Here is a 27489-nt window from a genome sequence, read left to right as displayed (position 1 = left end):
TGTGCTCACTCTTGCTCTCTCTCTGATAAATAAATAAAATCTTAAAAAAAAAGAAAAGAAAAGAAAATAGAGGTATATATGGAAAGGAGAGGGGGAAGAGGAGGGCTAAGGTGGGGGAGAGAGGAGAGAGAGGATATTTGAATTCCCGCCAAGTAGGTTTTAATGACATTGTGTCTGCTTGCTTCTAGATCCGCTTTTTAATCTCCAAATATATAGAGAGGCCTGCCACAATGAATATTTAAGTTGCTCTTAGCAGTTCATTATAAATGGAATTTCTTTTTTTTTTTTTTTTTTTGAGGATGGGAGTTTCCAGGTTACTTTGGGCTGAGTCATTGATTGCATGACATTTCCCAATTTTAAAACTATTTAGCAATCTTATTCTAACGCTGCTTTGTTAAATTGTCTTTGAACCAGACTTACTTAATCATGGCGAATAAGATATTTGACACATTTGTATCCTACTTTATAATTGTCATGTTTGTAGTTTTTTCGAAAATTATAGTCTGGCAATATTAACCGCTCGCTAAAATATATTGCCTCTTTGTATCATCTGCCTAATTAACTGGGTCCACGGTGTCCTTCCGAAGTGTCCAGGAGTCCTGCGCCGAGACACTCTCGCACGGAAAATCTGCAGAATCTCTAACCTCCCACCTGTTCCAAACCCTGCCCCGGGGATTTCTGACGGGAGGCTTCAGTTCAAGCTGAGCTATCGTCTGAGGACAGCCTGGGTTTGGAAGTAAGCCAACAAAACGTAAGCCAACAAAACCCCAGCGTCAGGCGTCCTCGCCGGCGGCGCCTGGAGCTGCGTTTCCAGCGTTTCCCCCGGCCTCCCCTCGGGTCACCGCGGTACCGGTCTCCGCGGAGGGCTCGCAGCTGCCAGAGTCGGCCGTGGCGTGGCGTGGAGGGCGGCGGGGGCGTGGCGTGGAGAGCGTCGGGGGCGGGGCGTGGGGGCGACGGGGGCGGGCCCAGAGGCGCGGAGGCGGGCTCGGGCGGGGCTCGCCGTCAGCTGACTCCCCCACCCCGCCGCTCCGCACTTCCTCCTCGCTGTCGCGGGGGAGGCCAGGTGTGCAGCCTGCTGCTCGCGCACACCCGGGCCTACAGAGCAGCGGGCGGCCATGGAGCACCGCGGGCTGGGGCTCCCGGCGCTGCTGGCGCTGCTGGCGGCGCTGGCCCCGCGCTCCTTCGCCGTCCCCGGCCCGACCCTGTGGCCTATGCCGCTCTCGGTGAAGATGTCTCCGCGCCTGCTGGTCGTCTCCCGCGAGAACTTCACCTTTTCCTACGACCCTTCGTCCACCGCGGGCCCCTCCTGCTCCCTCCTGCAAGAAGCATTCCGGCGGTGAGCGCTCCCCGCGCGCGGCCGGGCGGACCCCCGGGGGGGCTGTGCGGGCGCGGGGAGCGAAGTCAGGGGCGCGCTCTTATCCCCGTTTCTCCGATGAGGAAACAGCCCCGACCGGCCAGGGACCTGACCAGAGTGGCAGGTCTAGAAGGTGGGAGAGCCGGCTCGGACACACGGGTGCTGAAACCCAAGCTCTTCCCCTCCCCCTCCTCCCTCCTAAGGGACGTTCTGGGCGCTCGAGAGCCCTGTTTGCGTGCAGAGTACTGAGGGGAGGGGGTAGGTTGTTCGGAATCCGTGGCTGTGTTCTCCTTGGAGGGGAGAGGAGGGCGGATGGAGAGGGTTGGGGGTGGCAGCTTCCTTTTTGAAGGAAATTCCAGGAAAAGGATGAGTGCTTAAAGCTTGGGACCAGGATTCCCGGATGGGTTGCCATGTAAAGGCCACCTCTCCACCGCACTCGCCAAATCTGGTAACAGTTCAGGAGGTGCTCAGGCTGGAGCGTTGCCCCAAACTCCCCCAATCTGTTTCATACGAAATGTTCGCCGTCTTCATCTAATTACTTAGATATGATCCCTGTGCCGCAGTAAGCTTTGCATTTCGCGGCGGGCAGGTCACGTGCTGGCCCCAGCAGCTTGCCGTTTAGCCCCGGAGCACCCCACATTTCCACGTCTGGAACCCCTTTGGCCACAGACAGGGTGAATTCCGTAACGCGGAGGCAGCCCACGTCCTGGCTTTGCTGACCACACCAAATACGAGGCAGATAGCTCTTGGGAAGGTGTTTCGGCTTGCCTGTGGCGTCGCCGCACTGTGAGACCCCTGTCTGCTGGTCCTGAAGGCCTATAATGCTGGAGACGAGTGTCGTTCGGTGCTGGCTGTACTGCTGCTTTATTCCCCCAGATGTTTGTCTCTCTGTGTCCGGTGGGCATCATAGCTTAATTTTGCCTGCAGAACAGCAGACACCTGGTGGGGGTGGGGTGGGGTGTGTGTGTGTGTCCAGCTTAACACCTGCTGGCCCCAGATGGACCTGGAGCATAAGCTAAAGAGTCGCAGGGTGGCTTCTTTGTCTCCTTCACTTTCCTGCAACTGAGTAGATAGTGTTACCCTCATTTTAGATGTATACTCTAGTAAGCCTTTGGTACTGAATCTGCTAAACTGGTCAGAGTGGCTAGTCGGTGTGAGGGAGTAAAGCCAAGGTGGTTGGTTGCTTTGGGATATTGAGGAGGAAGAAGTACACGAAGGTCATCTTAAGGGAAAATCATGGCTAGGAAATCTTGGCTTTGGGACTCAGTTGGTAAAACTATTTTCCTTCTGTGCCATACTGTTAGTAGAAAACGACTTGGTAATAGGCTTGAAAGGACTGCTAGGAGTATGGCAAGCAAGCAGGGAAGATGAGTTGGTGGTAGTTGGATAACCAGGACTTGAGTCAGGTGTGAGATGGTTTCAAAACAAGGCTAGGCATTTTGAGGCAGTGCAGGTGATTATCTGGAGTTGGCCTAATTCATGCCTGGTATGTGAGGCAGCTGTTGTTAATTATACTCTACCTTGTTAGGAAGCAGGTTATAAAACTTTAGCCCTATGGCTAAGACTTGAAGGCATGCAGGTGAGCGTTCTAGGAACTGACAAGGGTATTTATTTCAGAGTAAAAGTGCAGTGTGGTTGGTAGAACGTAGAGATGATGGGGGTGTTCCAAAGGCTCTCAGTGGTCGGGAGCACACACAGTGTAGGCCCTAGATTGTTGAGAATCAGGGGCTCCTATCTTTGAAGTGCCCAGCTTATATCATAAACCTTGCGTTGAAATAGTATGCATTTTGGAAGCAGAGAGCTCGGTCAGATGTGACAACTTCCTCAACTTGTAGTATGAGGTCCATCACATGCTAGTCACTCATTTGTTTTCTCTGAACAAAAAGCTGCACGCCCTCCGTTCCTGAAAGGCAAAATTAACCTTTGGACACCACTGCTTTAGAACCCTTTGAGTTTTCTGTTGGAGTTTCAATATCCAGGACCAAGCTTTTCCATATTTGGGACAAGCCAGCACCTAACTCAGATCTCAGAGCTGCTGGCAATTTTAATTTCCTTTTAAAAAATTTATTTAAGAGTGGTAAAATACACATAAAATTAAATTGACCATCTTAACTATTTCTAAGTTTACAATTCATTGATCTTAATTTGCTTCTGAATCTACTGAGGTTTTCCCATGGAAGGGGCTCTCAGCACCTTCATTCCACTCTCTGACTCGTTAACTTCCACATGCTTCCAAACTTACTGGAACTTAACTAGTTCTCCTTAATTTTCTGGAAGCACACCAGATGTTCTTACACTTAAGTGGCATACACAATCTCTGGCTTACCAAAACCTAAAATGTTAGCTGCTTTGAAGTCTGGTCCTTGAGCACCTTTAAATGTTTTAATATCCCATTTCTGTGGTATTTGGGTATCAGCAGAAGCTAAATTTTCAAGGCCCTATCGAGAATTCCATGGCCTTTTTTTGGGAGGGGGGTGTGCAATAACTAGGATACTTTGTTGGACGGAGGAACTCTGACTCGTCAAGCTCAAGCAATAACAACACCTATTATCTCACACTTGAAGTCCAAAATCAGGGAGGATTCTAGCTGACTAAGGCATTCAACAGTATCATTAGGGAATCCATACCCTTTCTATTTCTGCCACCTTTAGTGTGGCTGCAACTGTACAGGTATCCCGTACTGAGAAATGGGACTCTTGTCGCACACTTAGTGTAGGAAACTTCCTGCCACCACCACCCCTGACGCCCCACCTCCGTCGCTGGTTATAATGAATTGGCTTGCATACCGAAGAGTGATGGGATTACCATTACTGGTTTGATTACTGGTTCTTAACAGCAATTTCGTATGAGGCACTTGGAAGTGTAGGGGTCATAACTTCCAAAGTTCCTGTGACTGTATCCTACTCGCAGAGATTCTAATTCTGATGGTCTGGACATAAGTATTTTCAGAACGCTCCCCCAGAAATTGTAATGTGCAGCTTGGGGTGAGAGCCTCTCGTTGGACCAGTACTGGGTAGCATGGATGGGAGGAGTCAGCTGCAATGTCCACAGCCACACGTGTATCTGAAACTTGGCTGCAGTGCTTTAAAAATTTGCATTTATTTCTCACACAGATACCATGACTATATTTTTGATCTCAAAAAGTCGCAGCTTGGCCGTCCTAAACGTAATAGCGCAGTGGAGTTAAAGCAACTTCTCGTCTCAGTTGTCCTGGAATCGGAGTGTAATCTTTACCCCAATATCACTTCAGATGAGTCCTGTGAGTACCTGTGCAATGTGAGTGTATCATGTTCTAAGCTGCTTGTGAGGGGCTTATGTGCCACAAATCGGTTCCATGCCGTGAACTATTTTGAGTTCTTGGTCAGTGAGTTTATAAGTTTGATTTTTAAAAAATTATCATTAAAGTCTGATAATAAAAATAATACATAGGGCGCCTGGGTGGCTCAGTGGGTTAAAGCCTCTGCCTTCGGCTCAGGTCATGATCTCAGGGTCCTGGGATTGAGCCCCGCATCAGGCTCTCTGCTCAGCGGGGAGTCTGCTTCCTCCCTTCTCTCTCTCTCTGCCTGCCTCTCTGCCTACTTGTGATCTCTTGTCCTCTGTCAAATAAATAAATAAAACCTTAAAAAAAAAAGTAATTCATAGTCATTGTGGAAAATCTGTACAGTAAGTGAAGAGGAGGAAAGAAATCATCATAACCCCAGCACTCAGTCAATCACTATGATTTCAGATGTGTTGTTTTTTAAGAAGTTAAACATTGAAATATACACAGGTATAAGCATAAACATATAAAAATGACATGAAAATGGTGTAATACTGTCCATGTGGCTTTTGTAGTCTGCTTTTTGGCCTAACATTATAAACATGTATTAAGTACTTTCCAGTGACATCATTTTTAGTGCAATAATGTACTTTGCTAATCCCCCCCTTTTTTTTGACATCTTGATAATTTCTTAACTTTTATTTTGAGAATCAATCTCTGCTTATATCTGTGATCTCTATTTATAATCTAATTTGACACGGAGATAATGCAGAACCGGGAGTGGGGTGGAATTGTTCATTTTACAGTGCAATCACTATTTAGATATATATTTTTGTTGCCTAAAATGTTTGGGGTTTTTCCCAATTGTTTTGGAAGGAAGCAGTTGGGCAGGCTGTTTTCATAGGGCCTAATGACTGGGAAGATTGTGGAATTACAGCAAGGAACCAAGGGGAGCAATGTGAGGACGTAGATGCTAGGGTAAGTACAGACAGGGGAGCAGAGTGTAAGGATAGAGGGGCTACCCCATATCTAAGAGAAGAGTGACTCCTGTGTCCTCAGACTGCTTTATAGTTAGGTTCATCTCTTCATTCTGAGTGTAGATCAGATACCTTTCTTTCCTTACTTCCTTCCTTCCCTTCCTTCTTTCCTTTCTTCGACAGAGGGAGACACAGCAAGAGAGGGAACACAAGCAGGGGGAGCAGGAGAGGGAGAAGCAGGCTTCCTGCCGAGCAGGGAGCCCGATGTGGGGCTCGATCCCAGGACCCTGGGATCATGACCTGAGCCAAAGGTAGATGCTTAACGAATGAGCCACCCGGGCACCCCTAGATCAGATTTCTTCTGCATCGCTGGAAAGTAAGTTCATTTCTCTTCAATTCTCTAGCTGTTCTTAGAAGATAAACAGGATTATCTGTGACCGTCAGATATGTGATTTCAGTCGACAGCACTCACACACTTCATGAATTAGGTTTTGCAATATGAATTGAGATGGAAGTGGTCATTAACTTGCCAACGAATCTTTGCCGTCTGTTAGCAATACTGATGACATATTGTAAATTCCAGAAAATGGCTGTGTTTTGAGACTGAAGAGGTATAGTTTGTCATCCATTCAGCTTTGCAAACCTTTATTCTGAAGGGGAGGCTTCTTAGGACAAGCTGACTGAAATTTTCTGGTTGAAGGAGAAACTAGTCTTCGGTTTTGAACTCAATAATGAAGATGATGATGAGAAAATGAATCAGCTGTTGTAATGATGGAATGATACTGACTGTTCCGGAGTGTGAGAAAATGTTGAAGAAAGTGACAAGTGCCACAGTATTATGTATTAAAAGGGAAAATATATATGCCCTTGAACCGGAAGTGAACTAGTGTCTACTGTAGAGAATTAATTACGTATAACAAGGCTGTTTGATGCAGCTTGCCTGTCATAGTGAAGAGTTATAAACAAAACCACATGTTCATCAGTACAAGAATGACTTCGTGTATCTTGTCCGTGGGTGCTGAAGAATGCTGTACTAGAGGGAAGAACAAAGAGGCCGAGTGAGAGAACAGCCTGGAGAGCTTGCCGAGATAAACCGTGGAGGTGGGCGTGGGGCATATGAGAAGTAGGGTACTGTTTGTGGATCAGGACATACACAGGAACACACGTATATGGCAGGACTACTTTTGTTATACATACGTGTATGTAAATGCCCGGGGAAGGTCTGGTAAGTGTGTTTTTACTGACCAAAATAGAGGGAATTGAGTGGGCATCTCAAAAGTGATGTTAACCTTATCTATTTTATTTTTATTTGATTTTACTTTTTAAGATTTTGTTTATTCGAGAGAGGCAGAGGGAGAAGCTGGCTTCACTAGAAGCAGGGAACCAGATGGTGGGTCTCGATCCCAGGTCTCTGGGATCGTGACCTGAGCTGAAGGCAGATGCTTAACCAACTGAGCCACCCAGGTGCCCAGTCTGTTTTATTTATTTATTTATTTATTATCATTGTTTTAAAAGATTTTATTTATTTCAGAGAGAGAGGGAGCACACAAGTAAGCAGAGGGGGAAGCAGGCTCCCCGCTGAGCAAGGAGCCCAATTCGGGACTCGATCCCAGAACCCTGGGACCATGACCTGAGCCAAAGGCAGTGGCCCAACCGACTGAGCCACCCAGGCATCCCCCAATCTGTTTTATTTTTAAAGAATCATTTATTGATGTTTATCTGTATGTACACTCTTGAAGACAAAATAGTTACAGTGCAAAAAGCAGAAAGGGATAACTGAGAAGTCCAAGATGCCACTCTGATCCCACATCAGGGAGGGTAATCACTGTTAACACCAATAGTTCGGTTTTGAATTAAAAATTGGAATTCTGGGGGCACCTGGGTGGCTCAGGGGGTTAAGGCCTCTGCCTTCAGCTCAGGTCATGATCCCAGGGTCTTGGGATCGAGCCCCGCATCGGACTCCTCTGCTCAGCACGGAGCCTGCTTCCTCTCTCTCTCTCTGCCTGCCTCTCTGCCTACTTGTGATCTCTGCCTGTCAAATAAATAAATAAAATCTTTAAAAAAAAAAAAAAAATTGGAATTCTGGGGCACCTGGGTGGCTCAGTGGGTTAAGCCTCTGCCTTCAGATCAGGTCATGATCCCAGGGTCTGTGGATCAAGCACCGCATCTGGCTCTCTGCTCTACCAGGAGTCTGCTTCTCCCTCTCTCTTGGCCCAGCACTCCCCTTGCTTGTGCTTTCCCTCTCTCTGTCAAATAAATTAAAAAAAAAAAAAAATCCTTAAAAAAAAATTGAAATTCTACAGCTTAGGTGTTCATACGTTTAGAAAACAAAATCTCCTTTTCACTGCTTTTTCTTCGTGGTTTTTGCATTGAGTGGAGTCCAAGCAGCTCCTGGAAAATAATGATGTTGAGTACATGCAATGTATTGATGTGTTTAGGTGATTTTTTTGTGTTTTAAAACTATTTCCTGGAGCTCTGAAAACTATGATGCATTAAAAAAATGTTTTTAGCACATCTGGGTGGCTCAATGGCTTAAGCATTTGCCTTCAGCTCAGGTCATGATCCCAGGGTCCTTGGGATGGAGCCCCATATCCAGCTCCCTGCTCAGCGGGGAGTCTGCTTCTCCCTCTGCCTACAGCTCCTCCTGCTCTTGTGCTCGTGCTCCATCAAATCGGGTGGCTCAGTGGGTTGAGCCGCTGCCTTTGGCTCGGGTCATGATCTCAGGGTCCTGGGATCGAGTCCCGCATCGGGCTCTCTGCTCGGCAGTGAGCCTGCTTCCCTCCCTCTCTCTCTGCCTGCCTCTCTGTCTACTTGTGATCTCTCTCTGTCTGCCTCTCTGTCTACTTGTGATCTCTCTCTGTCAAACAAACAAACAAACAAATAAATAAATAAATTAAATAAATAAATAAGTTTTAAACAGCAGCCAGTGAGTCTGGTGGCTAGGAACTTAATAGAGCTGGAGAGGAAACATGATTAGATTGTACTCAAAACAGCAGTCCCTGGCTTAGCCTGGCCTTTTGGTAACTCAGCACTGCGGTCTTCTCATGGAAAGGGCTGCTAGTCAGAAGACTGTCACCTGAGAAGGTTATGTGATTGTTGGCTGTTGCTAGAGCTCCTTCCCCGACCTGTAGCCTGCTCTTGGGTGCCAGTGTGGGCAGTGGTGGTGGAGGGCGATGGTGTGGTCCACATAGGCCACGGGCCATTAACCTGCTGCCCTAGTGTCTGTACTACAGCAGAGCCCACGTCTGGCATGCCCTTTTAGCTTCCAGTCTCTGTACTGTCTGGTGCTTTACTTTATTTGTGGTTGTCTCCATTCTAATCCTCTCCAAAAGTCTACAAGGACTGTTGGTGCCGCATTAGGGAGAGTGTGATTTAGAACATTGAAAGATCAGTGTTCCCCCTTGGCCCAGAAGCAGCCACCTGGAGCTGGGTGTGGACCTTTTATTGAGTGGGGCACAGCTCAGTTCAGCTACAGTGAGTTAGGAGGTGAATCTTAAGGGAGATTTAGGAGGATAGTGGGGAAAGGTGGGTACAAAGCAAGTAGAGAAGCGTAGAAGTAGAAGAGAAAGAGTAGAGATAACACTTGGCCTTAGGTGGAGTGGAAGATGTGAATGCTCCTTGAGGCTTCACAAGGAATTACAGAACTGAGGAATGTTTGCCCTTTGAATTTAAAATCATAGCTGAAGTAGGAACTTACTCTGTTGAGGGGCAGTGGAGACAATAATGCACCTGAAGGAAAGTGAGGAATTGTGGAGATGACACCCAGATTCTTGACTTGAGCAGCTTTCCTGGTTGGAGGGCACTGCTGTGCCCCGCAGAGATGAGGCGCAGTGGGGACAGGCAGGGACAGCGTGCGGCAGGAAGGAGGGAGGAGCTCGGCTTTGGGCTTGTGGGTTGTAGGAATCCACAGGATATATCTGTGAAGATGTACAGGAGGAGTTGGAGAAATAAGCCTGGAGCTCAGGAGAAAGGAATGCTCCAGAAATATCAATTATATGTTTAAGAAATATGTTGTTGTGTGATTGAGGGATTAACAAACTCTCCGCCCCACCGCCCCAATGCAGATTCGTTAGCTGTGGCAGGACCAGTGGCTTTTCTCAAGGCCAACAGAGTTTGGGGAGTATTACGAGGTAAGTTATATATAGTTTGTTATTTTCTAGTAAAGAAATATCTCCGTTTGGTGCTTTGGGAAATCAAGCACAGCAAAAGTTTGTTTCCTTGGGCCCTTCACAGATGGTTTGTCAGGTGTTTCCAAAATTATTTCCATCACACATGTACACTTAAAGCATGCGAGAAAGATCGTTTGACTTTTGGAAAAGTGCTTGGACGTTACCATATTTATGCATGAATGTAATTCATTCATGCTCTTGGGACTGTAATGTGGACGGAGCTATAAATGCCTCGGCCTGCTCGGAGGAGGGCATTTCTTTCCAATCTGTTTCACTGTCATTTCTTGTCACCCTCAGAAGCAAGTATCTCTCTCCCCTCGTTTAAAAAATGTATTTACTTACAAGCAGAATGTCTCAGATTTATTGCTAAACCTGCTAATGCAGAAGCATAGAAACAGAGAAAAATAACTTTCGCAATAAAACATATCCTCCAGCTAATGGTGAAGTTTCCAGCTTAATACAGTGAGACCCTAGTGATCTCCATACAGCGTAAATAACTGTGCCATCTCATCTCCTATGTGACTCCTTACACAGTCTTCTTGGTTCTTCTCCAGTGTCTCCTTTTGGGATTGTTTCTGATTTTATTACCAGTTTTCATCTGAACCCACTGGGGGGGACAGGATGATTCTGCTTTTGTTTTTTGGCCAGGAATCACTTGATCATGAAAGTCGTGGTGAGGCACAGTCAACCACATAAACACTCTTAACAGTGGGAGGAGGGAGAGGGCCCTTCCACCATTTTTTTTTTTTTAAGATTTTATTTATTTATTTGACAGAGAGAGATAATAAGTAGGCAGAGAGGCAGACAGAGAGAGTGAGAGGGAAGCAGGCTCCCTGCTGAGCAGAGAGCCAGATGTGGGACTCGATCCCAAGACCCTGAGATCATGACCCGAGCCGAAGGCAGCAGCTTAAACCACTGAGCCACCCAGGCGCCCCCCTTCCACCATTTTAAATTCCTGTGGATTCAGAAACATAACCACGTTTACAGGAACAGTGTTAAATACATACCTAGAGGGGTTAGAGGCGATAGGCAGAGAGAAACCCTAAAAGCTTTTTCTGAATTTCAGAGTTGGAACAAAGTTTGGGTATTGGGAACATTTATTTTCCCGTTCAGAAGCTTCTTTTACTTCCTCTAATTTGATGAGATATTGTTCCACTGACTTCCAAATAGTAGGGTTTAAAAATATATATATATATATATATATATATATTTTAATGTGAGCTAACTGGTTACAGTAATTAAAAATAAAGGAGGCCTTGGATTTGGTTCAGGTTGAGTGCTACCCAGGTGCCCCGCCTCAGCCTTTGTTGAGGATTTTGTATTCATGTTCCTCAGGGATATTGGGCAGTAATTTTCTTTGTTCCTTTCTTACCTGTTTTTGGTATTGGGGTAATGCCAGCATTGTAAAATGAGTTTGAAAGTATTGCCTCCTCTTTTTTTTTTTTTTTTTTTTTTTTTTTAAAGTTTGAGAAGAATTGGTAAATTCTTTGAACGTGTAGTAGAATTCACCTCTGAAGCCTGGTCCTGGACTTTTGTCTGTCGAAAGGTTTTGGATTAATGATTCAGTCTCCTTACTAGTAAGCAGTCTTTTCAGTTTTTTGTTTTTTTTTTTTAATTTCTTCGTGATTCAGTTTTAGTAGGATATATGTTTCTTGGAATTGATCCATTTCTTCTAGATTGTCAAATCTTCTGGCTTATAATTGCACATGGTTGTTTCTGATGATCCTTTTTACTTCCATGGCATCAGTATGTCTCCTCTTTCCTTTCTGACTTTGGACTATTAGGTTGAAATTTTCACTGTGAGCTAGAATGATGAATTAGGGTAAAGTTGTGTGCCTGCCTGGCTCCGTCGCTGGAGCATGTGACTCTTGATTTTTGGGGTTGTGGGTTTGAGCTCCGTGTTGGGTGCAGAGATCCATGAAAAATTAAAAGCTTTTAAGAAAAAAAATTATGGTAAAGTCAAGGGCAGCTAGAGGAATTGGCTTTTAATATAGTGTATTAAGGAAATAATCCACTTGAGTGAAAATGTTCAGGAGATAGTCTTTACAGCTATGAGTAAAACATTTTAAAGTTTTGGGCCCTTAATACAGGTTCATGATGGTTTCGGACTTTTTCTCCTCTCTGTTAACTTTATGTACCTTCTAAAGTTACTGTATTTTATCATAAAAATTCTTCTTTATAATGCTATTAATTTATTAAGTAACTAGTATTTTGTTGTATTAAATCACTATTCATTTTTGTGTTCTTGTTCAGACAAAACCCAGTGTGTGGGTACAGTGAAGTAAAGCATTTAATGAGATGGCAACAGGGATTTTTTTTTTTTAACTGAGTTTTGGGGGTGCCTGGATGGCTCAATTGGTTAAGCATCTGCCATCAGCTAAGCTCATGATCCCAGGGTCCTGAGATCAAATCCTACATTAGGCTCCCTGGTCAGCAGGGAGTCTGCTTCTCCCTCTCCCTCTGCCTGCCACTCCCCCTGTTCGTACTCTTTTCTTCTCTCTGTCAAATGAGTAAATAAAATCTTTAAAAAAAAAAACAAAAATAATAAAAACTGAGCTTTGATTTTAGAAAATATGTTAGAGGGTATAGGTGTGAAATTGTATTTAGTTTTATTTGCCTTTTCTGGTTATGGGTGTACATTTGCATAACGTGACTTTTATTCACTCAATCTGTCACATAAATTAATGCAATAAATTATAAATTTTATTCTTCCTAGGTTTAGAGACCTTTAGCCAATTAATTTATCAAGATTCTTATGGGACTGTAAGTATGATTATTATGTCACTAAAAATTGTTGGATTACTACAAGAAAAATGTAAAGTTTTTAGCTACTTACTTGGTTCTTGAATGTTTGTTCTTTCCAAATGTTTAGCTTCTCTGGTAAAAATTTCACACTTCTGGGGCGCCTGGGTGGCTCAGTGGATTAAGCCGCTGCCTTCGGCTCAGGTCATGATCTCAGGGTCCTGGGATCGAGCCCCACATCGGGCTCTCTGCTCCGCGGGGAGCCTGCTTCCTCCTCTCTCTCTGCCTGCCTCTCTGCCTACTTGTGATCTCTTTCTCTGTCAAATAAATAAATAAAATCTTTAAAAAAAAAAAAAAATTTCACACTTCTAAATCTTTTATGCAGTACTTGTATAGATACAGTCTTCACTGAGCTCAAGTCAAGAGAAAAATTCTAAAAATAAATCACTTCTTTTTTTTTTCTAGTTCACCATCAATGAGGCCAACATTATTGATTCTCCACGGTTTCCACACAGAGGAATTTTAATTGATACAGCTAGACACTTCCTGCCCATTAAGAGTATACTTAAAACTCTGGTAGGTAATTATTTTATTTTCCCCATTGTCTCTGCTGAAGCCGTGTCCTTTTATGGTGTTTCTTTACACGGGTTCTTGACACCGTTTTGTAAGTTGGAACATGGCAGGAAGGGGTGGTGGTTTGTCATATAGTAAAGCACTGAGCTTTCTTTTCCTGCCTCCCTTGGAAAATCTCCTTCCTCAGTTGAGAAAGTTAGTGTCTTTTAATGTTGATCTGATCTCCATTTAATTTGCTTAAAGTGGCATAGAAAGGAGGTTGGAAGCTGCTTTATCCCTAGGGAGCTGTTTCAAAGGAATATATGACTTCAGATGGTGGGAGCTGGGGTGGAGGTTGACAGGAACTCTTTTCTCCTGTCCACTTATTGGTTCATCCCCACAGTCACCACCAGTTTGTAGGGCTATGGAGGTTTTCCTCCTCTATTTTTCTGCACCTTCACTTGGTCACTTATGCACAGTGTCTTATTAAAAAGTAGTTTTTGCATTTGCGCTAATACCCTGAGTTTTTTTCTTTAAAAGACATTATTATCACTTTCATGAAAGAAAGGAATGCTTAGTGTAAGTAGTTGGAACGTAGCTGTGCTGTTGTGGTAATCCCTTATTTGTCTTTACCAAAGGTTGATATCAATTTCTATGTCCCATTTATCTCATTTTATACTTAAAAATGAAACTATTAACACATATGGCATAACTCTTTAAAAAACTTAAATCGAGGGCACTTGGGTAGCTCAGTTGGTTAAGCAACTGCCTTTGGCTCAGGTCATTATCTCAGGGTCCTGGGATCGAGTCCCGCATCGGGCTCTCTGCTCAGCAGGGAGCCTGCTTCCTCCTCTCTCTCTTTCTGCCTGCCTCTCTGCCTACTTATGATCTCTGTCTGTCAAATAAATAAAATATTAAAAAAATTAATAAGAACTTAAATAGAATTGCACTTTTGCTACCTCAGAAAAACTTGTTATGGACATCTTTCTAAGGAAGGAACGATAAGGTCTGGAGGTGCCTGAGTGGCTCAGTCGTTAAGCCTCTGCCTTCAGCTGAGGTCACGTACTCAGGGTCCTGGGATTGAGCCCCATGTCGGGCTCCCTGTTCATTGGGGAGCCTGCTGCTTCCCCTGCTTGTGCGCTGTCAAATAAGTAAAGTCATTAAAAAAAAAAAAGAATTATGAGATCTGTACCATCTTTTTAAGCAGTTGAATATTACATATTATATACCATGATGCATGATGTGAATGTAACTGTTCTCATGCTGATGGACATCTAGGTTAACTTATCACAAACAGTACTGTAGAGTAAGTAGTCTTTTTTTTTTTTTTCTTCAGATTTTATTTAGTTGACAGACAGAGATCACAAGTAGGCAGAGAGGCAGGCAGAGAGAGAGAGGAGGAAGCAGGCTCCCTGCCAAGCAGAGAGCCCGATGCGGGGCTCAATCCTAGGACCCTGAGATCATGACCTGAGCCGAAGGCAGAGGCTTGACCCACTGAGCCACCCAGGTGCCCCTGAAGTAAGTATTCTTGTATTTGTACACTTGTCAGGATTATTTCCTGAGTGTAAATTCTTGCAAGTCAGTTTCTGGGCTTAAAGAAGGATACATTTTATCTTGGCAGATATCGTAAGTTAGTTCTTAGTGTCAGATGGCCTTTTAGAGCGGACATATGAGTGAATGTGTGGCCACCAGCGGGGCACTTCTGTGATTTTTTTTAGTGAATAGAAGCCTCTTTTACTTACTAGCTATTTGTATTTTTTATATTGCAAGCGGCAAGTTTATTTTCAGTGTCCGTCTTATCCTCTGGAATGTTGATTCCTTGTTGACTTAAGAGCTCTTCAGTGTTAATTTGTTTATATGTGTGTCAGTGGTACTTTGGTATTTGCTTGTTTTTATACGCTTACCCATTCTGTATTGTAGTGAAGCTTTCTAGATGTGTTTTTTAAACTAGTGTCTTTTTCTGTAGAAGTATAAATAGTTTTATATGTAGTATAATATTTTTCTATCTAATCCTTTATTATTTTTGGCCTTGGGAAGTGAGCTGAGAAAACTCCAGAACGATGATTTAAATATAAAAATCACCTCTCAGATTTTCTCTTAGTATACTCTTTCAGAGCATCTGGCTGGCTCATTTGGTAGAGCATGTGACTCTTAGGGTTCTGGGTTCAAGCTCTATGTTGGCTATAGAGATTACTTTAAAAAATGCAATGTTTAAAAAGTATATTCTAGGTGTGCCTGAGTGGCTCAGTGGGTTAGGTGTCTGCCTTCTGCTCAGGTCATGATCCCAGGGTCCCGGCATTGAGCCCTGAATTGGACTCCCTGCTCCGTCAGAAGCCTGTTTCTCCTTCTGCCTCTGCTGCTCTCCCTGATTGTGTGCTTGCTTGGTTTTTCTCTAACAAATAAATAAAATCGTAAAAAAAATTTCTACCTTTTCCTACAAAATTCTTGATTCAGTTAGAATGTACTTCATTGTGTTCTGGGTGATACTTTATTTTCCAAATGGTTAGCCTGTAGTCTCAGCAGCATTTCCCCCCTGCTCCCAGTGCCATGAGTAGCAAATACTAACTCCCTGTAAATTCATGGGTCCCTTTCTGAACTCTCAGTCTATCGGTTTGTCTTCTCCGGCCAGTACAGATGGTTTTCATTTCTCTAGCGTTACAAGTTTTTTTCTTTTTATTTTGAAGTAACTTCCAACCTAAAGAAAAGCTCTTAAGAGTGCTGAGAACTCCCATAGACTGTTTACCCAGACATGCCAGTTTCAAAACTGAACATTTGCCTTATCCTCCCCCTCTATTTTTAAAGATGTGTTTCTAAAACATAAGCAAGTTGCACGTACAATGTCCCACACCCCTTGAGATTTCCCTTTTCATTTCCTACAACTGCTTACCTCAGTAACCACAGTACAGCCATCAAAACTCGGGAAATTGACATCATGTGATCACCTGCTCTACAGACCTCATTCGTCTTACATCGGTTGTTCTTACATCGGTTGTTTGCATCAGCGTCCAGTCCAGTATCAGGTGTTGGATTTATTTGTCATGTCTCTTTAGCCACCTTTAATTTGGTACCATTTATTTTTCCTTGACAAAACCATGACATTTTGGAAGAGTATGGCTCCATTACTTTGTAGAATACACCTCCATTTGTTTTCTACATGATTGGATTTCAGATCACGAGCTTTGGGCAGGAATAAGAAGTGATGCCATGTTCTTCTCCATGCTTGTCAGGTGGCCCGGTGCTTATTCCAGTACTGGTAATGTTAACTGCCAGGATGTTGACAGATGTCGTCTGCTAGATTTCTCCATTGCAGGTGTGCTGGCAGATGGGGTTCTCCTCCTCTCCACATAGGAGTCACTTTGGAGGGACACTTGCCAAGGCCAGTGGGTTAAATGGGGCAGGGCATGTGGTCTGGCAAGGTGGGTGAAGTGTTAGGTGTTCAGCTATCTGGGCTGGGGGAGGAGAAGAGAAATAAGAGAAATAAATGGTGCCTGCCAGCGTTTTGATTCTTAGGGAAGCCTCCTAAAGATCTCTCCCCTTCTAGTGCAAGTTCTGAGATTAGTAAATAAATCTTTAGTATACCCTAGGCTTTTCTCAAACTGCTACTTTGTTGGTGTGTCTTACGGTTTATTATGCTTGCTTTTTTTTTTTTCTTAAAGATTTTATTTTATTTGACACAGAGATCACAAGTAGGAAGAGAGGCAGGTGGGGGGGTGGGGGGGGGAAGCAGGCTCCCTGCCGAGCAGAGAGCCCGATGTGGGGCTCAATCCCAGGACCCTGGAATCATGACCTGAGCTGAAGGCAGAGACTTTAACCCACTGAGCCACCCAGGCACCCCATATTATGCTTGCTTCTTAAGGGCAGACTTCGTTTCCTGTTGCCCTCTGGCCCATGTTGGGCAGGGGGTGGGGGGGCTTTGCCTGGTGGCTCAGTGGGTTAAAAGTCCCACTGGTTTTCAAAGCCGGATCTTAATAGACTCACCCCCCCAGTGCATGTCCCCAGTGCCTGGTGTGGGGTCTCACTTCTCTGTGTAGCTGAGTCCCTCCTGCTTGGGATTAGGTCTCATCAGGGCTTTAGTTTCCAACCGTATCTCCACTGCTGTTTCAGTGGTCATCTCTCTGTGATGGACCGTGGAAGGTCTATTCTGCCTTCAGTGTTAGTTGTCTACATGTAACTATTACCTTGGTGTGTCAGTGGGACAAGATGAACTTGGGATCTTCCTACCCTATCTTCTACATGACCCTCATATCATTATCTAATTCTGTATCTTATCAGTATTAAAGGTGCTCGCTTGGGCAGCACATATACTAAAATTATCAGTATCAAGGGTTGAGGAAATTAGAGCCCAAGGGCCAAATCCACTTTGTCACCTGGCTTTGCTAATGAAGTTCTCCTGGACCACAGCCACGCCCATTTGTTTCCATTTTGTTTGGCTCTGTGACAACAGGATCAATGGTGATGGAAACCATGTAACTCATGAAACCAAGATATTTAGGTTTGGGCCCTTTATGAAAAAAGTTTGCAGGCCCATGGTCTCTACTGAGGAACTCCCTCCTCTGATGGTAAAAATCTTGCCATTACCCACTAAAAAACTTGGACTTCTTTGCATAATTTCCATGTTAGGTAAGTTGTTACCCAAATTCATCAGCAAATCCTTTCAGTCCTGATGGAGAAGGGAAGCTTCTTTATGATGGAGAAGGGAGAAGGGAAGTTTTAGTTATCTGCTATGGCAAACCAGTCTTCCTCTCTTACTATTTTTTTAATCTTTGTCAAATAGTCGGCTTATGTATTGTGTATTACATTGTTTATTCCTCCAGAATGTACATAAAATTGATACCAGTTTCCCCCAGAATTTGAGAGTACTGCACTCTTACCAGGTTTCTTTCATTTCTAAAGGAAGGGATGGCACTCAAATCTCGGAATTTTTTTTTTTTTTTTTAGATTTTATTTATTTGACAGACAGTGAAAAGAGGGAACACAAGCAGAGGGAGCAGGAGACAGAGAAGCAGGCTTCCCGCTGTGCAAGGAGCCTGATCCGGGGTTTGATCGCAGGACCCTGGGATCATGACCTGAGCCAAAGATAGATGTTAAACAACTGAGCCTTCCAGGTGCCACCCACATGAAGTGTATAAGATAAATGATTTATACTTCTTCTGCATTCCTGCTCTGCTGAAAAAAATTTAAAAGGAAGTACACGTTAGAAAAGATCCTGAATGTAGATAATTGGATTGTGTATGTATTGTATCTGTATATTACATCTGTGTATTATATATAATTTTTTTTTAACATGTTTGCTTGCAGGATGCCATGGCTTTTAATAAGTTTAATGTTCTCCACTGGCACATTGTTGATGACCAGTCTTTCCCTTACCAGAGTGTTGCTTTTCCTGAGTTAAGCAACAAAGTGAGTAATTAATGTTACTGTAGCCTGTCTTCAAAAATGTTTGTATGGTTTCATCATAAGTTTTCAGCTTAAATGTTCTTATGGATAGAATTAAAGTATAAAAGTTAGATGTTCATGGTTTAAAAACTTTAATAGACTGTAGCTTAGCAATGTAGGTCCATAAAACTGTTTTTATAATTGTTATTGTAAATGTAAATAATCTCTAGTAGTTACACAAATAAAATTTAAGCAGCTTAATATAGGAGACCCGTAGCACTCAGCTAATAAAAGTTGGGTATTTTTATCATGTAGCCTAGAATTGTATTGGATTCTATAAATGACTTTTTCTCTGAAAAACTATATAGAGAATTGTAGAGATGAGAGCTCCTTAAAAAATAAGTGGCTGTCTCAGCAGGGTTCAGATAAACTGTATTATGAAACAGTGGAGGCGGGAGCAAGCCTCACGTTATCTTTTTTAATCCCCCTATAAATACAGAGGCAGTTACTGACCTCATTCCAAATTGCAGTTGAGACAAAACCAGGACTGTAAATGTTGTCCTTTGTCCACACTCCCAAGCTTTTTCCAATGTTATGATGTAGTACAGGTTGAAATGTTAGTGGCACTCTGTTTTTGTTTGCTTTTGCTTTACTCTTTATTACACAAAATCTCAAACATATGCAGAAGTAGATTAATGACTTTCAAGTCCTTGTCATCCAGCTTCAGTAATTAGTACTTGGCCAATCTTGTATCACCTGTGCTCACCCACCCTTGGCACCATTATTTTTTTACGAAAATCCCAGACAGCATTATCTCATTGGTAAAAAGGTCAATTTAAAAAAACCCATAATATATTATTGCAGCTGAAAAATTAATTATCCAGCTAGCCAGTCATTACATTTTCCCAAGTGGCTTTACCTTTTCTTAAAGAAAAAAATCTTACCTGCAATGAGATGCATGTGAGTTCCATACATAATGGTCAGTTAGTATGTCCATTCCTTGTCTTTTGATATATAGGTGACCATCCCAGGCCATTTACTTTTTTTTTTTTTTTTTTTTTGTAATTTATCTTTGTTAAAACTAAATCGTTTTTCTAGTTCCCAAAGTCTGGGTTTTGCTGTTTGCATCTCTCTACTATCAATTAGTTTGTTCTTTTGTCTCCTATGTCATAATTAGATCTGATCTTGCGTATAAATTTGATTGGGGTCATGGGATCAGACATTTTAGGTTATATTACATATAAAATTAGATACAGCTTATAATTTTCATGTAATATTTATCTATTTATACCTTGAGAAATATGCTACAATAACACCTTTAACTGACACGTCTGTCCGTAGTTACAACCCATACTTTTTAAGTGACCTATAAAGGGATTGAGGGTAATCTTAAAAATTATCAGAGCATGTCTGGGGATATTTTTTTTTTTTTTTTTGAAGATTTTATTTATTTATTTATTTATTTGAAAGAGAGAGAGAGAGAGATCACAAGTAGGCAGAGAGAGAGGAGGAAGCAGGCCCCCTGCCAAGCAGAGAGCCCGATGCAGGACTCGATCCCAGGACTCTGGGATCACGACCTGAGCCGAAGGCAGAGGCCCAACCCACTGAGCCACCCAGGTGCCCCGTGTCTGGGGATATTTTTAAAGCTGATAGTAATTAAAATGACCTTGAAAGGTGACAGCTCAGCTTTGTAATAGTGTTTTAATTTTTATTCTAAAACTGACAAGAAGAGTATACTCAAGAGTTTCCACAAGTTTGACTTTGGAGTCAAACATTTTGTTTGTTTTGTTGTATGGTTACATGATGGTAGATGTTCCTGAAGCAAGAGGAGCTAGTCATAAATCCGGAATTAACGGACAGTGTGCTGAGGGCTTACTGATAAGATACAGTAAATAAGTAATTGAAATGAGTCTTCCAGGGGTGCCTGGCTGGCTCAGTCAGTAGAGCATGCAACTCTTGATCCTGGGGTTGTGAGTTCAAGCCCCACATAGGCTGCAGAGTTTACTCAGGAATGAATGAAAATAAAATGGGATCAAAGAAGAATTTTAAAAAGTCCTCCAACATCACATAAGACTATTTAATACATTGTGATACTAGAAAAATCAGCTATCCAATACCAGTGTACAAACAGAACTGTTAACAGTGTTGTAGACAGATACATTCCATACATTTTATTAAATATGGCTTTTATAGGGAAGCTATTCTTTGTCTCACGTGTATACACCAAATGATGTCCGTGCGGTGATAGAATATGCCCGATTACGAGGCATTCGAGTCCTACCAGAATTTGATAGTCCTGGACATACACAGTCTTGGGGAAAAGGTAAGGAGTGTCTTTTTTTTAAGTTGCAGAGAATGAGTACCTGAGTCCCTCCACCTTTATAACCTGGTGTTAATTCATTTTGTGCTTAGCTATGGTTTGCACAAAGGTAACACTGTTGACAGATGGAATTGAGTAATTATTGTGAGCAAGTTACTATGCCAGGCGCCGCCCAAAGTATGAAAACAAAGGGCTAAAAGAAAAATTACAAGTAGAGCATACTAAGTCAATTTAAGAAATGGTTTCATGGATGAGAAGAACACTTCAAGTGCTTTTGAGAGCTCAAACAATGTATTCGTGTTTCTGATAAAGGGAGTAACAGGAAAGGCATTAGTTGACCGAGTGTAGTGCAGCCGAGAGCAGTGCGCACTATAGGGTGGGTAAGAACTGGCAGTGGAGCCACACCACCTGGGTTTGCATCCTCTTTTTGCCTTTTGTAATCTGAGTGACCTTGAACGAGTTCTAGAGTGTCTCATCTTAGGTTCCCCATCTCTAAAATGTAACTATCATGTAACTTATTTTAGGGTTAAATAATGAATATAGAACACATAGCACAGCAGCTCGCATTATAATTGTTCAGTATTACCAGGGAGGACTTGGAGAATATTGGGAAATCTGGTGAAGTACAATGTAAGGGGCCTTGGGTGAGGAATGTGGGCTCCAGGACACATGGAAACCACTGAAAGTTACAGGAAAGAAGCCTCACATGAGGAGGACCACACTTCAGGGAAACCTGAGGAAATGACAGACTGGAAGGAGAAAGAAATAAGTCCTACATCAGAATGGTAACAATGAGAATGGAAAATAATGTACAGAACTGAGAGACATTCTGGACATACGATCCATAGAACTTGGCAACTGATCAACTCTGGGAAAAGGAAAAGTTACAGAGGGGAAGAATAGTAGCACCCTTACCCGGAGACTGTGTTAAACAGGAAATTTGAAATAAGGATCGAAGATCAAGAAAAAGGGTCTGGGTGAGCCAAAGATTTGGGAGTTACTAATATTTGAAATATCTGAAATAGAATAGTGGAAAGGGAGAAAAGAGGTACAGGGAGTAGGATTCAAGAAAAGAATTCCTTCCTCATCTTGTTTGGAAGGAGTTGCCATTGTAACTCTTAGCAGATGTGCTTACCCTTTTTAGAGCTTCAACAAAAGAAAGTAGTATAATCACTTCCAAAACCATGTCTGTGATTAAAATACTTCTTCCAGGTCAGAAAAACCTCCTGACTCCATGTTACAATGGACCGGAGCGGTCTGGGACCTTTGGACCTATAAACCCTATTCTGAATTCAACTTACTGCTTCCTGGCTCAGTTTTTCAAAGAAGTTGGTACGGTGTTTCCAGATCACTTTGTTCACTTGGGTGGCGATGAAGTGGACTTTACATGTTGGTATGCCATTCTTAAAATCCTTTTTTAGAGGTCTCCATGTGAAAAGGGAAGATTGGGGGATAGATCTCTGTTTGCAGGGTTTTAAGTCAGCAACATAACTCGAGTGGCAGCTTTGAGGAAGGAGAATCAAGATGTGCAAGACAGTGGAGATTGAAAAGACTATGGTGAAGAACAGCAGCTTTGGGGTAAGGGCAACGATTAAGTGAGAGAGATTTTTTTTCAAGTAGAAATCCTCTGTGCCAATAGCCTTAGAGGGGAGAGGTATGAGACAGGGAAAGCCATTTCCATTAGATACCGGCTTCGGGAAAAAAAATTATCTGTAGTGGAAAACTAGGATAACTCATAATAAAGTTTTTTAGGCTCATTTTCTCCCTATGAAGTTTAATAGTTTTAAGTCTGCACAAATGAAATTAGGGATAGATGCTGCTTTAAAGACCTTGGGTTTATCAAACCTTCAATGCAATTTTAATCACTGTTTCTGTTTAAGGGCGTCCAACCCAGAAGTCTTAGATTTCATGAAGCAGAAGGGCTTTGGCAGAGATTTTCAAAGACTGGAATCTTTCTATATTCAAAAGTAAGTTACTTGTAAGCCTACTTCTATGTATATTTCATCTGTGCCTTTTGTAAAAGGTTTAGCTATTTAGTACTGTCTTTTCATTTTCTCTCCACTCCATGTCAAAGTGCAGATATTGTATACTTTATCGTACAAAGTGTCAGAAGGAAGCAGTATCTGCTGCTTTCCTTAAAGCAATGAAGTGATGACTAAGACTTGTAATAAATGTTGAAGGTCAGCATTCACCTGCTCAAAGGATTCAGTTCAAAGCCCCTGGCTTCCCTGTGAAGTTTTTATCACTGTCCAGCCTGTGGATTTCATTCCCTTTGGTCAACTCCAGGAACATTTACTTGGTTTCTGTGATGTCCAGTATGATAGCCACAGCTGCATGTGGATGTATTTGAATTAAAAGGAAGAAAACTGTAAATTCAGTTCCTTAGTCACATCAGCCACGTTTCAAGTATTCAATAGCAGGATGAGGCTAGTGGCTACCATATTGGAAAACACATAGACTTGGAAATGAATGGTACTGTTGTATACAAGTAAGCTTTTTTTTAAGGGCCATAGTAAATATTTTAGGCTTCATGGGACCCATGGTTGCATAGTACTGTTTTGTTTTGTTTTAAACATTTATTTAACAGAGAGAAATCATAACTAGGCAGAGAGGCAGGCAGAGAGAGGAGGAAGCAGGCTCCTTGCGGAGCAGAGAGCCCGATGTGGGGCTCGATCCCAGGACCCTGAGATCATGACCTGAGCCGAAGGCAGAGGCTTAAACCACTGAGCCACCCAGGTGCCCCGCATAGTACTGTTTTGTTTTTTTTTGTTTTTTTTTTTTGTTTTTTAAAAGATTTTATTTATTTATTTGACAGAGAGAGATCACAAGTAGACAGAGAGGCAGGCAGAGAGAGAGAGGGAAGCAGGCTCGCTGCTGAGCAGAGAGCCCGATGCGGGACTCGATCCCAGGACCCTGAGATCATGACCTGAGCTGAAGGCAGCGGCTTAACCCACTGAGCCACCCAGGCGCCCCCATAGTACTGTTTTTTAAACAATATTTACAAGTGTGAAAACCATTCTTAGCTAATGAGCTATACAAAAACAGGCTGTAGGCTATAGTTTGCCAACTCCTGAATTAAGGTCAGATTCTAGCCTTTTCCTGTTTTCCCTTTTGTGTGGTACATTATAATTTTCTACACCTGCAGCATACCCGGCATTGTCTAAATACAAGGAACTATTTGTAGACTATGTGTTAGCAATTGTTGAACGCTGTGTAGTTGATACCACAGGCTAAATTACAGTTTATTCTAAGCTAGCCATGCCCTACCAGAGATTGTGGTTTGTATTCTACCCAGTGAGTTGCCATGTCTTCTCCACTCTGGGGAACACGCTTATTAGCATGTTCATTCAGCAAATGACTTTTAACCCGTGTGACATGCTGAAGCCAAGTGCTGGAAAGAAGGAACCACACTGGGTCAGGACCCAACTGTAGCAAGTTCTGCTATAAAGCTGTGCTGTAGTGAAAAGCAGCTCCCAACACTGCAGTCCTTCATAGAAAACTGTTAATGCTTTAAACACATTGTTAAGCTTATGCTCTGAAATAACTTTTTCTTCCCCCCAACGGTAGGCTTTTGTATATTGTTTCAACTATAAACAAGGGAGCCATAGTCTGGCAAGAGGTTTTTGATGATCATGTTAAGGTAAGTATGAGGACTGCATCTGATTCTGTTCATATGAGAGACTTACTATTTTAACATGCTGGGAGGAAGGAACCCTCATAATGTTCTTGCCAACATGATGGGGAAATTAGCTTACGTCTGAACTTTGGGCCAAATTGTATACTAAAACTAGTGCCACCTTTCCATCTCTCCCTCCCACCCCCCCCACCCACCTCGTTATTTGTCACATATTAGAGTACTTTGAAGTTCTTTTTTCATAAGGGCAGAACAAACAAGAATGAATGAGTCTTTACTGGTATAAAGGTAGTTTAAATTGTCAATTTATATGCTTTTTATTTTCCCTCAGTTAAATGACAATTTCAAATCCAGTATTAGCTTTCCGGAAGGGCTAGTAACCAGTAACATTTAGTACTAACTCTGAAGAGGAAAATTGTGTGTGTTTTGAAGAATCGTAGGGAGTTGTTTTCCTAGCTACAATGGCTTCAACTTTTAATGTCATTTGTAATTGTGGGACCTCATTATACATACTGTTTTTAACTTTAATAGCTTAAGCCAGGCACAGTTGTTCAAGTATGGAAACAGGAAATGTATCCTGAAAAACAAGCTCAAGTCACAGCAGCTGGCTTCCCTATGATCCTCTCTGCTCCTTGGTACTTAGATTGGATTACTTACGGACAAGATTGGAGAAAGTTCTATGAAGTGGACCCTCTTGATTTTGATGGTAAGTGAAGCACCCGTCATTACCTTGATTTGTTCGTTTTCTTCCCTAATCTCCCACCAGGATATTACTGATTCACTATCCTCACTTTTGTTTACTTAAAAAGAAAGGCTCCAGTACATGTTAAACCGTGAAAGAAACCAGAACTTCAAAAGTAGATGTCCTTGGGTTTTATCTGTTTCCACTGGTGATGAGCACTGTTACTCACCCTACATTTTAAAGACTCTTGATTGCAGTAACCTTGTATCCTCTTTTGATGGGCTTTTCCATTGTAAGGCATAAGGAAGGCTATAGTCCAGTTGGTCTTTGGGTCTGCATCCATGGGGGTAGGAGGTAGTAGGAATGGTAGAGCTTTAGGCTCTCAGACCTTCTTCCTGAAGAACAGTTCTTTTTCCAGCTTATAATAAAGCTTATATAATAAATACTGATAATACATACCAGATTTTACAAAATTTCCTTCAAGAAAAAGGATGTTAGTGTTAAAAAGTATTTCAAAACTGGAGGTCTACCGGGAAGGGACAGTCACTAGTATTCCAACTTGTATTCCCCTGGCACACTGTTCACTGGCAAGCAGAGGGAAAAGTGGTTCTGGAACCCAAGTAAGTTTTTGGAAAACTAAAAGTCAAAATAGGCTAACAAGCACCTTGGGAATAAAGTTTGCTACCCTTTTTTGGTGCCAAAAGCATGAGTATCTCCCAAGGTTCCGCTACCACACAACAGAAACGTTGCCCTCCAGTAAAGGTGGAATGAGAAACCAGTTATTGCCTCTGTGTAAAAGTTTTGAGCAACTGTTTCATTTACATCAATTCAATGATTTTAATGTAGGTTCTCAAGAACAGAAAGAACTAGTCATTGGTGGAGAAGCTTGTCTATGGGGAGAATATGTGGATGCAACTAACCTCACTCCAAGATTATGGTATGGAATTTAAGTGGCAGCATTGGAATTTTTTAGAAATTTCCCCCAGCATAAACTTTAGATATAAGAAAATGTAAATTTAAACCACATGTTCACCAAAGCAATTTAATTTGCAGGCCTCGGGCAAGTGCCATTGGGGAGAGACTCTGGAGTCCAAAGAACATCAAAGATATAGAAGATGCCTACAACAGACTAACCATTCACCGCTGCAGGATGGCCAGGTAAGAGCTTTTTAAAGCTAGGACACTAAGTCCAAGTGACCTTTAACTTTTTTCCCTGTAAACAGAAATGTATAGCTCCTATAGCTCCTAACAGTTTCTAATTAAGTCACTGATTTTTGTAGGAAAGGTGTATATATAAATGCACTGAATTTTGATGTAACTTTTAAATCCACTTGGGTGATTCTGACTTAAAGTTCTTTAAAATGGAGAATTCCATCAATCTAAAACATCTCTAATTCATAATTTATCTGTTCTGTAGACGGGGAATAGCTGCAGAACCTCTTTTTACTGGATATTGTGAATACTGAGTACAAAACAAAAAATGAGCTTAAACAAAGAAGAAAACAGGAGAGGACAAAGCCTACAGCAATCTGTTCTACACTCAACTTGATTTTGAAATCATGGAAATTGAGATTTCATATTGTTTTTAAATAAAGTATCTTTTTAAAGACTGAACCTCTACTTTATAGAATACTTGCTTGTAAGTATTGTGTAAGAAGCTCAGAAAACCTTATGATAACACAGTGTATCCCACAGCAGTAACTTTAGAAGTTCACAATACAGTTCACATACATAACTTCATATAGAGCAGAACAGGCAGCGGCAAGGCCACTGTCAGTTTATCTAGTTCAGTAAAACAATAAAAATTCTTCTTACTGAAAATGCAGTTGTAGGTAAGGTGCCCGTGAGGTTGTCTCCAAAGACCTACAGCACTTGGTTCAAGCCACTTCTCCGGCCGAGCAGTGTCGCCTGGTCTTGAGGGTTCATGGCTTGATAGTTACAGAGTTCTAAGGCAAAAGTAGCTGAGCCAGAGGTAAGTGTTCGAAGCACAGTTGAATAACCCTAATCAAAATAATTTACATTAGCAAATTTAAGCCTCCCGTATCTCTACCTGCTGTTATCGTTTCACCGTTTTCAGGATATATAATCAGATATAGTCCCTGGACTCAGCCTTTAGTAAGTGCTTGGAAGGGAAAAAAACTGGCCATTGAGGCTGGTGCCACAGCATGGTACAGCACACCTCCACCTTTGTGAAGAATGGACATGATCCACCGTCCCCTGAATATCTGTACGTTTAAATCCAAAGCCCTGATTGTCTACTTTGCTTCAGCATAAATATCCCCAATATTTAAACAAGAAAAAAAAACTTTCCGGGGCACCTAGGTGGCTCACTCTGGTAAGCACCTGCTTTCAGCTCAGATCACGATCTCAAGTCCTGGGATCCCGCCCTGCAATGGGCTGTCTGCTCAGTGGAGAGTCTGCTTC

The 27489-nt window shown here is 42.4% G+C and overlaps 2 protein-coding genes across 14 annotated transcripts in view; one reads left to right on the top strand and one right to left on the bottom strand.

Moving 5' to 3' along the window:
* Positions 1-1000: 1000 nt before the first annotated feature.
* Positions 1001-26679, top strand: HEXB (hexosaminidase subunit beta). Its single transcript, XM_045999682.1, has 14 exons — positions 1001-1336; positions 4468-4613; positions 9655-9720; positions 12476-12522; positions 12967-13077; positions 18352-18453; positions 20623-20752; positions 21962-22142; positions 22630-22716; positions 24317-24389; positions 24915-25089; positions 25912-26002; positions 26119-26223; positions 26483-26679. The coding sequence occupies exons 1-14, from the start codon at positions 1116-1118 to the stop codon at positions 26529-26531; spliced, it is 1584 nt and encodes a 527-aa protein (XP_045855638.1). The 5' UTR covers positions 1001-1115; the 3' UTR covers positions 26532-26679.
* Positions 15680-27489, bottom strand: part of GFM2 (GTP dependent ribosome recycling factor mitochondrial 2) — a 77311-nt gene continuing 65501 nt past the window's right edge. For 9 of the 13 annotated variants that reach the window (XM_045999674.1, XM_045999667.1, XM_045999666.1 and 6 more), the window contains one exon: positions 26645-27066. In XM_045999674.1, the coding sequence (XP_045855630.1) occupies positions 26929-27066 (138 nt within the window). In that variant the 3' untranslated portion in view covers positions 26645-26928. Of the gene's footprint in view, positions 16503-18063; positions 18220-26644; positions 27067-27489 lie in introns of those variants that run through there. The other 4 variants (XM_045999672.1, XM_045999668.1, XM_045999670.1 and 1 more) reach the window with 4 other exon arrangements.

Source organism: Meles meles, chromosome 3 (assembly GCF_922984935.1).
Source record: "Meles meles chromosome 3, mMelMel3.1 paternal haplotype, whole genome shotgun sequence".
NCBI lineage: Eukaryota > Metazoa > Chordata > Mammalia > Carnivora > Mustelidae > Meles > Meles meles.
This window is presented reverse-complemented; position numbering and strand designations above follow the sequence as displayed.

Excerpts from the sequence above, each read along its gene's own strand:
- HEXB (XM_045999682.1), top strand. The coding sequence starts at position 1,116 with ATGGAGCACCGCGGGCTGGGGCTCCCGGCGCTGCTGGCGCTGCTGGCG. Across the intron at positions 1,337-4,467 it reads CTGCAAGAAGCATTCCGGCG|ATACCATGACTATATTTTTG; the intron begins GTGAGCGCTCCC and ends TTTCTCACACAG. Across the intron at positions 25,090-25,911 it reads GGACCCTCTTGATTTTGATG|GTTCTCAAGAACAGAAAGAA; the intron begins GTAAGTGAAGCA and ends ATTTTAATGTAG.